This window comes from Ischnura elegans, chromosome 1 (assembly GCF_921293095.1).
Source record: "Ischnura elegans chromosome 1, ioIscEleg1.1, whole genome shotgun sequence".
Lineage (NCBI taxonomy): Eukaryota > Metazoa > Arthropoda > Insecta > Odonata > Coenagrionidae > Ischnura > Ischnura elegans.
In genome coordinates, this window is record NC_060246.1 from 51532395 (window position 1) to 51548725 (window position 16331).

Sequence of the window (16331 nt, forward strand, 5' to 3'; positions counted from 1 at the left end):
CAAATAATAGTCAAGTGTCCATCATGCCGGTAGGAATTCTGGTGTGAGCCACGTGAGCGGTGTGGGTCACTCCACAGGAAATGTGCTATAATAATTTTTTTCATTTATAGTACTTAAACCCTCAAGCGCGGCAGGCATTTAATTAAATCCCATCTCAGCAGCCGGATGAGATTTAAAAATCTTCGCCTTTTTGGTATACTATCATTCAATAATTTATATCTTTCATAATATACGATCAGTATCGTTGAAAATTTTTGTAAACTTGTGTATTATAATGCGCTACTATATAATAATTTTTCGAGCGATTGGAAAAAAATATTTATTGTTTTATGTATCTCTTTTTATGAACTAATGAATAAATTTTCAATTTTGAAAGATTTTTATTTGGTTTCGAATAAGCTACGAGATCTCTAACATTCCATGCATTTAAAAAATACAATTGCATGATGTAATTTAGTTATTTGGGGTTGAAAATTTCATGACAGATTGGATACTTTCGATAGGATTACCCGTTTCGCCTACTTGAAAATTTACCACTCCGCCCACTTCTCTGACTTTGTTCCATTATTACCGTATCATTTCATATAAGTAATCACATGCTAATGTTTCAAACGTCGATATCTAAATGATTTACCTTAGAAAATCTGCTCTGACACGATTTGAAGCAATCCAAACATAATCCCACTGCACATTTTTCACAACAGTACACGCAAACTCTTCATTTCCCATGTTACGCACAAACTGCACACCTCCTTTGAGACTTTGATTTCTTCCCAGCTGCTGGAATTGTCTTTAGGAAATCAATTATCGTGAGTCTTGGTACTAAATTGTGTAATGAGTGACGGCCAAGTCCAAACAGTTCGTATGAAGTTGGATATTTCAAAAATATTATCTCGCCCATTGGCACGCGAAATGATAAGTCAAATTTTTTTACGTGTTTTTCCTGTGAACAACATATGAATTTAGGACTGCCTCATTCAATAGTCTCCTAAATAACTTCATACATCACTTGTAATGGCGTTTTCTTTCCATTACGTACAAATGCAATAACAGGTCCTTGAAATTCACCCCACCAATGATTTTCTATAGCCTAACACACAAACAGACTTCCGAGTCTCTTTTTTGCCTTTCAATACTATTCCCATTTCGTAGGATCCCCAATTATAAAAAAATACCACACACAGGAAGTACACCCGATGAGAATTTCAGCACACTGCCTGAACGAACACCACACAGCATGAATGACTCTGGTGGACTGGGTGGACTGAAGCTCGTGGTTTAGAAGCTCCCTCAAGAGAAAAGAAAATATCTCGAAGGGGCCCTGGTATACGCTGACTGTTTAGATGGAATATTATCTTCGTTGATTACTGTCCAGAAAAAAAATAAAAAAATAAATGCAGAGCGAAGCACATGGCCCCTTCGCTTAGGATGCTTAGGACTAACGAGGCGGACTAAACACACTTGGGGCTCGAGGTGACGACAAACAAGGAGAAGACGGAGAGATGGCATTGAGCTTAGAAGATATCTTATCTCAAGCTAAAGTAGCTGACCCTTCTAGACGTCTCTCAAGCAGAATAGGCGGAAGTTTTCATGATAGAACAGCTGAAAGAAGGCGATGAGTTTTTGGACCGAAGTCGTCAAGGCGATGGTTTAAAACGGAATTTTATCGAAGCATTTTTAAAAAATCTTGAAGGCATAAAACCGCTATGAATATTTTATTGGAAAGGAAAAACATTTCTTCAAAAGATAGAGTAATTAGTTTTAATTTAACATACAATATCTGGCGGAGAAAAAATATTATAAACAGTAGGTCAGGAAGCGTACTGGGTGCGCATGACGGCGGCATACGAAATTTAAAGGGCGCGTACTGGGTACGCATGACGGCGTTGAGGGGTTAAAGCATTATTACTTTATTGGCACAGTAGACTCGTTATTACAAAGTTCATGGGACTGAAAAACTGGAGGTTTGTGATAACGAAGTTTGTATGAACGTTTCTTTTAGGAATTGTCGAAAGAAACTTGGCTTGTCAAACTTTCTTGTCTCTTCCATCTCCGGAACTTATAGTTGCACTGCGACATAGCTTCAAAGTAAAGTGTATAATTTACACAATTAAATTATGTGCAAATATACATAAACAAGAACATTCATTTCATTTTCTCAATAGAAGAATGCGGTATGATGCCATTGAGGGTTGATATCTTCCCAAATACAGTAAGTCCTCGATATACGAACAAGATGCGTTCGGAGACCTTGTTCGTTCGTTGATCGCAAGGCATTGAGGAGTACAGTTATCCTGCAAAATGCAACATTGCATCACAGTTGTGCGTAACTCACGATTGTGCTGAACTCATCTAGCTGGGCGTGCGACGCAGCCGTAGCCGAAAAAAATCGCTGTCCGCAGGGAGGTAGAATGGGCAAAACGCTGGACAGTTCTTGACTTTACACCAAATGCAATGATACTTTGTTCAGATTATGCCCAAAGTGTGAGTTCCTCCACGCCACACTGCGTTGCATTGGCCGACTCAATAGGTGCCAAATTCAAAATTTTGGGCACGTTTGAAATTTTTGAATGTTTGTATTTCTGAAAGTTTATAAATTGTATGTGTGTTGGAAGAGGACTTACTGTATGTCCAATTTACGAGTGGTAATGAGTGGATCGCCATGATTCCACAGGAATGAAGCTTATTATATGATGTTCCATGGGCCCTGAAGTATTGCCGACTGAAGAAAGAACCATAATTGATGATCTTGGGTGCAGTACACGAGGAGAACAGAAACGTAGCGCAATAATTATAACGTAGCGTAATGTATATACATACTCCTAAATACCGTTACGTAGTCATGGAACTTCGTTATAAAGTTCATTTTGTAGCCTCCGGGACTGGGACTGAACTTTTTAATTTTGTAATAGTGAAAATTTCGTAATATTGTTTCTTTTACGATAGATTGGATAGCCTTTTTCGACTGGACCAACGATTTGCTTCATACTAATGGGAACTTCGTAATAACGTTGTTCGTATTAATGCAAGTCTACTGTATCCCTTGTAAATAGATTTTTTGGACTTCATTCAAAATTTCAATCTTTGAACAAAACAAACTTTGTCATTCCAATAGCATAACTTCCTTACTGACACCCCTTTTTGATGTTTGTGTGTCGTAGGCCATAGGCATCGCTTCATTTTGTGTTGCTTTATTCAGCATTAAAATTTGTAAACTACATATGTACATGGTAATTTGCAGTTAATCATCAGGAAGTCATGGATGAAGAAAAATATCATCATCTTTAAGCTTCCTATGCCCTTTTTTGTGGTATACATAATTGTGTTCACTCTAATATTTTTATTCTGCTTTATTTATAAAGTTTATGTTTTTCTTCAGCAACTGGTACTGGGAATGACCTCCTTATCTAGCTTGGGTCCTGCAGGGGCTGCCCTTGAAGTTGTATTGATATTCTACTTGGCAGCTACATCCTCAGTTGGGTTATACACCCTCCCCATGATATCAAGAGTGCAACCTCGTTATGAAGCTACGCCTCTACCCCATCTCATTCTCAACTGTGCTATTACTTTAGTGCTGTCCTCAGCTCTGCCTCTTTTGGCCCGTATCCTAGGTTTGTATTTTTTTGTATCTTTTTAACCTTATTAATCATAGAGTTTTTCTGTTCTTTTCTCTAGTAGGTACGGATACCATTATTATTAACGTAAATGACAATTTCAACAAGCCTTTGAATGGAATTATGTGCTATAGCAAAGGTAGAGTATGACTTCTGAAATGACAATTTTGGTAATTTTTACTTTTTATTCATGTATATTTAAAAAGGTAATTTTATCAGAAATTCATCCCGTAACATGTTTCATAAATTGTTATTTGATGAAAGTGGAGTTTTGAATACCTAACACATTCATAATCAAGAAGCAATTAATACATTGTTCAGTGCCAGGAAAAATTAACGCGAACCTCATTGGAATCTGAAAGAGGCCAGCTCAGGAACTACTTGAAGACGTCAGTATTCCAAAATTTTGTCCTCATAAGGTTCTCATACAACTGGGAATTTTAAAAACTAAAGTCCCCTTCTACCGGGGAAATTATTTATATCTGTCGCATTATGGCAACATGTAAAAGACTATGAACTACGAATTCTTCCCAATGTTCTCTGAAGTATGCTTCGCCCACATCTCACCTAGAAAGGAGTTTGCACCTGTCAGGACATCAGTGAACATAGATGACATATTGGGAATTGAAACTGCCTAAGGGCACAATCGTTCCAGTGATGTAGTGGGTAAAGGGTCATGCAACGAGGTTCTTCAGATTAAGTCTCAGTGATGCATGGTTCGATACTGCTTTCACAATGGGAACATTATTCTGATCTTAAAACTTCACAAAACCTAGCACGAGGTCCAGAGTATGTTGCATTGTTATTGAATGGGTAACTTGCATGGGTCGTCAATTGCCATAGAAACTATTTTGAACGGGTAAAATGGATATATTAGCTCTCAAAAATACCTAGAGTTTCTCCATTCAACATCAAAAGAAAAAAAAAGTGACTTAAAAATTGAGAAAAATTTCTCTGAGCCGACCACTGCACAAAGACACCTGAGCTCTGCTGAAGCAAAGCGTGATGTCATAGGTGCCTAAACTGTTGTCTGGAGTCTGGAAGTACACTGAGCGCATGCTGTAAACATTGTTTTGAAGGATGATTTAGCTGCTCATCGTCACTTGTGTATGTGCTTTTATTCTTGGTAAGTTTTCCTATTGCTATGGTGCCAAAATTATTACTTGGGTCGCTAAAAATGCGACATCAGAGATGAAGATTTTGTCATTGGGTTGAAAGTTTAACAGTGATTTCCAGAGTACTTTGTCTGTCCATTTACAGTGGTGATTATTTCACAACACAAAAACAAGTTCATGGACTTCTCAGCCATTGCTGAGCATACCTGGACCTACCCATAGCATCAATGGCAATTAAGCGAAGATGATGTTAAGGAAGAAAAATATTTTCAATGAATCACCGGGGAAGCCTTAAAGGTTGACAATACCATTAAAAAACGTCCACAGGGAAGATGTGTATAAGTGATTCAGTGCATGGTGAAGAGTGCCTAAACCCAATAGGGAAGAGGATAGAAAAATGACTGATCAAACAAAAACAGCTTACTACAAAAGATTAGCTTCAACTCCTCTGTGCTCCTCAGTGACCTGAAAATGCTTGATGTTATGCCAATCAAACTTTCATCTATGTTAATGGACCCACAGGTCTCCGAAAACCCTGAATCGAATGCATAAGTGCACTTATGTTGCATGAGTAGCATATGGTAATCAACATTTGAATATTGTAACCACACCATAGTGTATGATATTTACATTTTAGAATATATCAATAGAATTATGTAATTTTTTCAAATGAAAAGATATATTGAGGCACCAAAATTGATAAAAGTATTATTTGACTATTTTGTTTTTTCTTATCGAGTCCCAGAGTGGTGTTCTAGCACCATGACACCACTGGCATTATGTATTAAACACATTTGAGTGTTTGTGGCTGACAAAAACATTCATAGTAACTGACACTAGTTCATAGGCACTTCGCAACTTATAATATTTGGCATGAAAGTTACACAGGGAATTGATAGTGCCTTTGTAAAACCATGAATCAGGAAAGGTTTCACCATAGGCCTTATTTGTATGGGTGAATTTACTGTGTAAAAATATGGGTACAAGAATATCAAACTTTCAAACTTAATTAATTTTTTTCAGGTATTACCAATTTTGATCTTCTGGGAGATTTTGGTCGTATAGAGTGGTTGGGTAACTTCAAGATTGTTCTCATGTACAATTTGGTGTTTGCCTCATCCACTACCATCTGCCTTATGAATAAATTTACCTCCACTGTGAGAAGAGAATTGTGTGTCAGGTTCGTATCCAACACTATTCTAGTTCTATGCATGCAATCATTCTCATTACACTTCTACCCAGAGAAAGATGCATTGATCTTCACTAGGAAGGTATTTTTGTAGGGGTAACTTTTTTAAAAAGAGTTTTCATGTCTGATAATTACTCAAATATATATTCCAGAAGAAATGGAAGTATAATTTAGTGGGTCAGTCACTGTACTGATATGGATGAACAAACAGTTGCTTGACTCATTTAAATTTAAAAGTATAATTTGTAGGATATGACTAAAAGGTCACTTGTGGAAGTAGTTTTAATGAGCTTCAAGTCTTCACCAATTTAAATGAAGACAAATATACTTGGTAGCTACATACATAGACACTCTTACCTATAATGATCACTTCATAGTTCTAGAAACCTACTTCTGGTTTGGACAAGAAATAATATGCATCAGCTAACAACTCCACAAATATCAATTACTATCCACAGTTTGACTTATGAGGTTTCTGATAGTGTTAGAGGCTATAAAAATTAGCTCATTGTGGATCTGAAATGTTGAATTATATACATATATATTTTTTTATTGAAGAATTCTTTCAAATTACATAAATAAAGTTTTGTCATAGCAATCTGTTAAGTCTATCACAGGTTCCTCTGCAACTGCTCCACCAATTTCAATGATCAACTACAAATACATAGGCTCCTCACATGTTGGGGTGTATCATTAGATGGCTTCGTTTCTTGAACCTTGTTTATGATGGAAAGCTGCCTGTTTTCATGTTAATAAGACAATGTTCTGTGGTGATGATCATGTGCATTGCTCGGTCTACCACTTGTTTATATGTATATTCATATGTATGTAAATTACATAAACATATATTTTGATAATTTCTTAATGATTTTCAATTAGAAGATTATATGTACAGTGGAACCTCGATTTATCGTTTTTCAGGGGGATGGATGAAAAAAACGATGAATGCGGGAATGTTTGTCCGGGTTGCCTATGTCCCAGGAAACGCTGGATTTTTGCGAATTATGACATTCATCAATGGATTTAAAAAAGATTTTAGCTGATTACAGGAATATTATTCCTTTATCGAAACACTAAGGTCATATTGTTGATTTGGATTATATCTCTTTCAAATATCCTGAAGGAACACGCTGCCTTGCTAAAAAATGTTTCACTCCACTCGGAATTTTCACTGCAATTATGCATTTCTGTCCGATGTAAAAATTCTTATCCATCAAATGCCATTTCAAGTACACGTATTTACGAGAGAAATGTGCGTGTTATGCCTCAAACAACCGATTTCGCCGTCGCAGTGATTGGTTATAAGATGGATCAAGAAGGCCAAAAATAGTTTATTAATTGAAATGTTCCTTTCTTGCAATTAAATTTTTAATATGATTGAGGCAATGTGGCGTTAATCATCAGCGGCACGCCCAACTGATCCTCGGCTTCATCCCAATTCTTGTTTTCACCAGGGATCTTGCTCTACCCCTACCCCTGCCGTCATGTACTAGCGGACATACCGAGGCGTGCTGTAATATTCACGCATTTCTAGCCCGGATTCTTTTCTTCGTCTTCAATTATTTTCAGTCTATCTTTTAAAGTTCTCACTCGTGTCTTTGAAAGGGCCATGGTCCGAAGACGAATAAGAATAAAACTAATAAAAATGAAACCGGACTCTATAGAATCCACACGGAAAACACTCGCCGGTTTTAAGTCAACCCACCCTGGAAAGTACGGAACCACTCGTACGAGGTGAAGTTCGGCACTAATGCTATCGCGTACGGCGTAAGCAGAGCTTACTGAAGAGGGTGAAGCATGACCATAAGACTGCGCAAATTTTTTATCCTACTGAGAAGGCAACTTACCCACTCATTTCTAACAATAAGTCGCGTAGCTCTAGATGAGCAGATGAATTCAGATTGCTAGTAGGGAGAAACAAAATATCCTGAGAAGACATCGCTTCGTTAGCACCTCAGACAAGTGAGACTTGTAGCGTAACTCGTAAATTGTAACCAGACGCCCTGTTTTCGAAAAAAATCCGCATCAACTGCCGTGAAGCTCACTATCAGCTGCGGGGATATCGATATTTGCCAGAAATCACCATCGTATTATTCCAACTATTCCTTGCTTAAAATGGTTAAATAACGTTAGAAATACGTCGTGTTTGGTATCATCCTTTTTTGAATTACCTTTACATCACTAATAACTCAATCTCATAAAAGTATAATACCAATTGCCGAAATTCATTTTTACACACCTTTCGGGCTAATCGGTGATTCATGCAGCAGTTGACCTCCAGAGGTGGGGATCTTTGAAGCGAGTCAGCTAAAAAAAAGTCAGCTGTCGAGAAAGGGGGAAGCGTGAAAAAGGTTTCTTTTGTTCTCGAGTAACTTGATATTTTATTTCGAAGCTAAGGTCTTCGTAATACGATCCCTGCTCGAGCTGGGGCCTTTTTTTTATTTCGGAGAAGAGGAAAGCTTCAGACGGGGAGAGGCGAGTGCTGAATGGAGGGGGATACCGGATCTTGGGAAATGCGATAATGTAACTATCCCATGGCACTCAGCTTCTCCCTATCGTATTTCAATCTCCTAGGGAAGATTCAAACTATGTGTCTGTCGTTATTAGCCATTAATAACACGTTGTAAACACTTCGTCTCATTTTTGTCAAACAATGGATGCAGGAAAATTATACGACGGGACCGCGATCTTCAAACGATAGATGCGGGAAAAAATTACATTTTCTTTATAGAACTTAATTTGGGACCAGGAGCGGCGAACGATGAATGCGGGAACGATAAATCGGGGTTCCACTGTTTTTCTTCATTGTTAGTATTTGATTCAAAAACAGCAAATTTAGCAGAGCAACTTTTAACTGAAAATAATTGATCGTCTTAACTACTTCATTTGTAGTATAAAACTTATGTAAATTTAGGAAATTTGTGGGGAAGAAACAGTGGCGGATACATATGGGGGCACAGGGGTTGCATGCCCTTACCGAAAACCTACCTTACAGAAAAATGCAGAATCACTATTGTAATTTTTTTATATCATAAGATTGTCTTGTATATACATATATGTAATACCTTTAATCAAAAATTTCTTGGACTTCGCATGTGACTTGATTATTTTTTATTGCGATAAAAGTAAAGGTAACTCAAGACATATTTTGCCCCCCCCCCCCCCTCCCTTGAGTTTTTTTCTGTATCTGCTGCTGGAAACAAATCATCAGTGTATGTTTACGTCAAGTTTATCATCTTGGATGGTGTAATATACTAATTGTGATTTTAAAGATTTTTTTCCATCAATGGCTCTATATCTAGTGCTACACAAAGTGAATTTTTTCACCAAGGACTTGAGATGTGTTGAATATATTTGTGCTCTATGCTCAAGAGTTCTATGATTAAAAATTTTATTTATTAATGAATAAAATATATCATCTGCTCTTTAAATAGGATTTATATTTTAGATAGAGCATGTATGTAAGTATCATTATGTGTTCTCTTAGTCTTAAAGTCACGATATCGAAACTGGTATCAGTACATGCTGTATTGTATTTTAATTTCACTACTAATCACAATTATAAGTCCCAATCATGAAGTAAGACTATGTAAATGCAGGATTCACAAAATTTAGACTCTCTGCTCAGGATTTTCACATTTAATACTGCTTTATGCTGTTACAATTGTTAGAATCATTACCTGCTACCATAAAACCTGTTTTATTATTTATGGAGGTAGTGTACATATTTATCTCTAACACTAATAGTAGACCATAGCCATAGGGCTCCATTGTCATGCTAAGCATTTAAATCTCTTGAAAGAAAATCTCTCACCTTATTTATGTTGAAAATGTTTATTTATGTCTTTCTTTGTGTTAAAAATGTGTTGATTAAGGTCATGTTCACCTAATCCTCTTATTAGTTTGATTTTTAAGCTGGTCAAAATGAGCTTACACTTGCTTAAAATGATTGGTGCACATTGAAGTAGCAATTTGGAAGATCACATGAAAGGCATACTGTTACTGAGTATTATTTTTTCAAAGTATTCCCTTGTTTAAAAGTGAAAATATGTTTGCTGTGTTTTTTATGGTGCTCCTTATATTACATGCTGGGGGTATGGATAATTAAAAATACAGTCTAATTTTTAATGTTATCATCCTCGGTGCATATCATGAAGACCAATCATGTAATAAACCTGGTTGTAAGCAGAGTGAAACCTCCTATTACTGATGCTTATACTTGGTATTGTACAGTCCAGGGTTGGAAATCTGTACATGGATATCGACGATCTTCGGTGCCGGTAGCTATAGACGATTGTCAGTTGCACCGTCAGAAATGTGATTTACAAAATGCCTCTGCCGACAATCGTCGGTGCAACCGACAACTTCATGATGTAATACTTTTGTCGGTAGGAAAGTAGCACCCGCACGCGAGGCTAGGCACCTCGGCCAATCATATTTCTCATTTCTTTGTATAAAACAAATGAGGCTCCGGAAATGCCAAATGATATTCGGCAGCCTGCGAAGAAGTTAAAAAGAGTTGATCACTGCTTTGTGAGATATTTACGATGTTTAATTTCTCTGCGAACACAATGTCTTACTCCCATCGGTGCGATGTGGCTTATATTTGGAGATTTTACTGTATTTACCATAGGATTTTTTCTAGCCTAAGTAAAAAAGCCTTTATATTCAAGGATTCAATGGTTGTTGATAGAAGAATATCGGCAACATTTGATGCTTAATGTATCGGAATTTTCAAGTATAATTGCCTTGAAGAGGACTTTGTCTGCTACATAATTGTTCACCTACGCGTATTATAATTTTATTCTTGTGATTAGCACCGAAGAAATTATTTTTATTGGTATTGTAACAATATACGTTCATCTTCAGCCACGGCTTGTTTAAATCGTTTTCCTCATTGTTCGCCGTATGTCCACTACTTCCACAGGGATAGTTATTTAACTTGAAAACCTTTTTGTCACTTGAAATCACATTTAGTGCTATTTAAAATACTTTCGTTGAGGAAAACACCGAGATTGCACAGATGTCACGGAAGGAATCATTGCATCGAGTGTTGTGATTGTGAACTTGTGTGACATACTTTATGCTTTCTATGTGGAAGTGTTAATATTTGCATTTTGATACCATTTGCGTGCTATTTCAAACAACTTTGCATTGATATGACTTGAACCAAACATACTGGATCAGTGTTAATTTGTGATATACTTCATTGAAGGTATGAAGATTTTCTCGTGATGAAATGAAATGTTTGTATTTTTATTATTAATAATCATTAAATGTTTCCTTGTTTCGTGCGATCATTCTTTTTATTTGCCCCTTCCTTCCGATGGAATACACGGTACGTACCATACTCAGTGCTCTTATAATAAAAAATTCCTTTAAAGTTCCGTATGGTGTTTGGTTATTATGGTGAAGTAAATTCAGCATTAATTTTAACAGAAGTTTTGTGCACCGATAACGACGTCAAAGAGTGTGAGGATTTAAGTGATGCCATTAGCATTCTTTTATGGCAGCAAGATGCTTTTTCTATTTTGGCATGCCTGTCTTATGCTCGCAAGGGTACTTATGAAAGTAGGAGAGTTATTTTCACTATAAATCCCATTCTCATATGCTCACAAAGTTTATTGAAGTTAAGGAGAAAGTGAACAAAATGTCCACGAAAATATTTCATTAATAGTCCATCAATCCCAAAAAGCAGCCCATTTGCTTTTGTTGAAAATATAATTTAATTTCGTAACCAAACTTCGCGAGTTAACCATGGGTACTTATCGTTTCTTGTAATGAGTAATTCAAGCAAAGCAATAGGTTACATTCATAAAATGACTGAATATGTATAATGTAAAATACCATACGCTATTGGAACGCATAATGTTATATATGTGTAACATTCGCAAAGTTAAATACTGCTACCACTACGTACATTTTATGTTTCAAGCGTTCAATCGATCATTTTTATTAAAAAGAGCATACAATTTGAGCGCTTCCACGGATCTAGCGTCGGAGATAATGATTTAAAATAGTCAGCTTGGGCCGAAAATTGTAAACTTAAGTCTGCCATGTTGCTTAAAATGTGTCTGTTAGGTCTAACCGAGTGTTTCGAAATTGTCGGTAGCTACCGACGGGTTTACCGACAACTGTCGGTGGGATATTCAATTCAGACACATTCTACCGACGACTATCGTCGGTAGAATGTGTCACCTGAATCGCTCGTACCGAGAGTTATTGGTAGGACCAGCTTACCGACACCGACAATCGTTGGCTCGGTGTACAGAATTCTGTCCCAGGTCAAACAGTAATGTATTAGTTTCATCTGACTTAACTAATTTGTATTGATGCTAAGCAGTGATGTCACGGCAAAATTAGCAGTGCTGGAAGGCACTTTCCTTAACTTTTTTTAGAAGTGAAATATTACTCTGTGTTTTTTTATTGCAAGCTATTATTTACGTTATTGCATTTTTTGTTTTGGTTGCGAATGTATGTATTAGAAATTTTGAAGCATCATAATTGATAAAAGTGCTATTTGGCTGTAATGTCTTTTGTTAACCTGTGCCGGAATGGCATTCCAGCACCATGACACCACTGATGCTTAGGTGATTGAATTTTGTTGTTTCTGATATTTGTAAAGTGGGTTTACTCATTGTTAGGGCTTGAGTGCTGTTTCTTGATACATAGAGCTCATTTTTGTAGGCATATTTTTAACATGTACTCTTCTTTAATTTTAGGCTGAAGTTATTCCTTATGACTCTGCTGAGCAAAGAAACAACAAGATTGTCAACATCTATTAACAGTGGTATTGTGCCACCTGCAAAAGAAGACTGATCGAACTATAAGACTTACCTAGAGGGCCTCTAGTGGTGTGCTTGAGAATTTTTTTTATTCCCTTAGAGGCCTCATAATTCTTGTGTTCACCTTATTTATTATTACTGTTATCCTAGGTTATGCCGGAAATAAGTTGTATTTATGTGTGTAGCAGCGTACATTTTCAGATTAATTTTCGACATCCCCAGATGTTGTGATTTAATTACTTTAAGTTTGCAACAGGTGGCTGTGATATTTGTAGGCGGATATAAGGTTCCATGACTGCTGCACTCTCAGACCACCCATTGTTCTCAGGACTTAAGTGCACCTTTCTCTTAGCCATATCACTTGAACCTAATGGCTTAAGAAATAATGTGTTCAATTATCATTGAATTCTGTGAAATTACCGTTGTACAGTGTGATATGAACTTGATATTCATCTAGTATTTGTAATAAAATGCTGGCTATGAAGACTTACTGGTTCTGTGTAAGGTGAAGCAGCTCCTAGTCTTCATTTGTTAAAAATTTTTCTCCCGCAGTGGGAGCAATACGATGCCCACATTCCAGCATCGTGTACATAGTTTCATTGTTGGAGATAGGAAAATTCTCTTCTAACTGGCTTTACCTTCTTTGATTTAACACAGACCAAGTACCTTCTCTCCTTGATTGAGAAAACCAGATAAGGGTGTAAATAAATATGGTAAAATCCAGTGAATTTGGCTTTGGAGGAAGTTAGAATTTTTTTTTTGGATCCAGATCCAGATTGGATGCTTGATTTCAGATGTTGGATCCTCGAATATTTTCTGATCCAAATGCTTTTTTAATCGCCTGCTAAAAATGAAGTAATTAGTCAAGTTTCTTCCGGGGGAATGCTATTTTGATTGTCTTACACATTTTAATATTTTCAAAATTTTCGTCACACACATTTCCCCCAAATTTTGTCACTTTCTATTCACATACTTCTTGTTTTTCAGTGGAAGACGCTTAAATAGTTGTGAGGAGGATTTTGCTCTTCCTCAGGATAGTTTCGTGTCACAGTGTGCACACATGGCATATATTGAGTTCTCCCTATACAAATAAAAATGTTTCCACACAATGGAAGACATTTTTGTGAGTATACCGTAGAAGCACGTGTAAGAGGCGCACCTTTTTTCCCCAGAAATTGAAGCCGAAAATGGGCGTCACTTACACAAACTTCTTATTTTCCCCCTCCCCTTCACCTGTCGCAAGTCCAAGGGGAACTGAGTGGCCTTGGTTTTCAGTGTGATTGAGTCATCTGAAACCTTAGGTCAAAAACATGTGGTAGGCAGGGGAGTATCTCCCTTAGTGAGGTATTTAAAAAATGCTCCGGTATGCTTTTCTTACTTGTAAGCATCGCACCTTCACGTCGGTACCTCAGAAGTGAACATGGAAAAGATCGCATGCAATTTTTCACTCCGGAGGGCGTACTAAATTTACTGCCATGAGTGGGCATCCCACGACATTTATACTGCAAATATTAATCGCATATCGAACATAGAGAAATGCGTAGTTTTGGAGGAAAATATCTGGTTATTAGTCAACATTTGTCTTGCGGAGTAATTTCCATTATGCTAAGGACCTGATTTTTCAAAAATCATCTTCAGGCACTATTAAGAGGATTACTGCAACTGAAAATTATAATGGTGTCAAAACCTGCTGTTTAAAAAATTCGAACGAGTGTGTACATTGTTGGACTAAATGGCGGATATATGAAATCGGAAATGCTTATAAGTGAAAAGCGCTGAAAGAGAGGTCGAGGGGGAGGAGCTCGCTCCTTCCATCTTTCAAGCTATGAGCGAAGGAGCAAGGGAAGATCACGTCCAATCTTGCATGTGACGTAGTTGCCCTCAAAGCGAAGGGGCAAAGGCCCAGCAATGTGATATACGCAGTTTGCGTTGCCTGAAGTTTCCAGTCCGTCTCATCTTGTTTGAATGCGCTCATGCTACGCTTAAAAACCTTGAATGCTGTCAGATATGCGTCGCGTTAGGTCCTATTCTTTTTTGAACCTCGTCGTGTCATGCAATTGCGGAAAGCTATCGAGATATCTTCAAGCTCAGTAGGTGAATCACCTAACATTTGGCCTCCAGAAACTGGGAGAATTGAAGCTGGAAGACCAAATAAGGTCAATTGGTGAGACGGGGTAGGGATGAAACACATTTCCCTTGTTCCCATGTAACTTGATATTTTCCTTTGAGGCAAGTGATTTATGGTGTGTTCAATTGTAAAATTCTATTAAAATACTCCTATGAGAGCATTTAAACAAAATTTTTCGTGAGTAGAACAATCATCGTAGAGCAACGGCGTATGCGAAGAGAGGATCGGAACACTTTCTATTCATTCTAATGGGATGTTGCATTCACGAAAGCATTGATTTAAAATTTTGGATTCAGATTCAATTTCTTCGACGAATTTGGATCCGGAGTATAAGGTGAAGGGCATTATCTGTGAATATTTGGATTCGAGGTATTCGATCCGAGCATATCTAGTAAACATCATAAGGTTAAGGCTACAAGTGAATACATTCTCACTTCCGAGCGCCATACGTATCGTGAAATTTAGCTGAAAAAATGCTGCGTAAATTTTTAGTGTTGAAAAGAGGAAAATTTGATAACTGTCAAATGTCCAGGCATACATTTGCAAAATTGCACAATAGGATTTATAAAAATACAGCAAAATTTTCTTTCTTAAGCTCCAATACTCAAAGTAGGGGTGCGTCTCTTACATACACTTATAAGGTAGTTTATTATTAAATTAAATTGCAACTGTGCAACGTGCAGCACAAATAAGAGCAATATAGACGTCAACTGCGGCAAACTTTATTAGAACGAGACGACCACTCAGGAAGGGGTAGGGCAGCAGAAGCACATAAAGGAGATACGTAGGGGGAGGAACACTTCCTCTGTCTTCCAAGTAATGAGGCTACAAATGATGGAACCAGGGGACCAACACATCCGATCTTGGAACTTTGTGACGTCTCAGGCCGTGTCCCAATCCACGGTTATGCACCCTTCGTGCCCTTACTGATGTCACGTTGAGGAAGTGACGTCAGGGAAGGGTCATCCTAATACGTGGAGTGCAAGGGTTTGAAGGGCGTGAGGAGTGAAGGAAATGAGAAAGGTACCTATGTGCCCTTTGGCAGTCAACGTGGCAGAAGGATCGGAGATTACCATGCCGGCAGAATGTATTAAACACCTAAGATTGTACATGCCTGTTTAAGTGAATGTTATTTAATCAAATTTACAGAAGTTTTCATAATAATTATAAGGAATAAAGTGCTATATTCGGACAAAGTTCCGTTCTGTGATGGCTGGCTGTATGGCAATGGTGTGTATATTCATGATAACAAGTTAATCCTGTTGAGTAATTTAAAGTTTTTTCTAATATATTCATGATAACAAGTTAATCCTGTTGAGTAATTTAAAGTTTTTTCTAATATATCTCATTTGTTGCACGAATAATAAATGAAGATACTATTTTTAACTGCATCTTCTGTGCCATGTGCTATTACTCCCATTACTGTGAAGGTTGGCTCGTTGCTTTATTGCTTACAGGCGTATATTACAAGCCACTTTTCATAAGTTAAGTTTTTGCAAA

At 37.2% G+C, this 16331-nt stretch overlaps 1 protein-coding gene across 2 annotated transcripts in view; it reads left to right on the forward strand.

Annotated features, from left to right (window-relative positions):
* The window catches only part of LOC124160351 (protein Lilipod), a 55415-nt gene extending 42226 nt beyond the window's left edge, over positions 1-13189 (forward strand). For both annotated transcript variants that reach the window (XM_046536201.1, XM_046536196.1), the window contains 3 exons: positions 3380-3611; positions 5753-5909; positions 12641-13189. In XM_046536201.1, the coding sequence (XP_046392157.1) occupies positions 3380-3611; positions 5753-5909; positions 12641-12737 (486 nt within the window). In that variant the 3' untranslated portion in view covers positions 12738-13189. The remainder of the gene's footprint in view (positions 1-3379; positions 3612-5752; positions 5910-12640) is intronic.
* The last annotated feature ends 3142 nt before the right edge of the window (positions 13190-16331 follow it).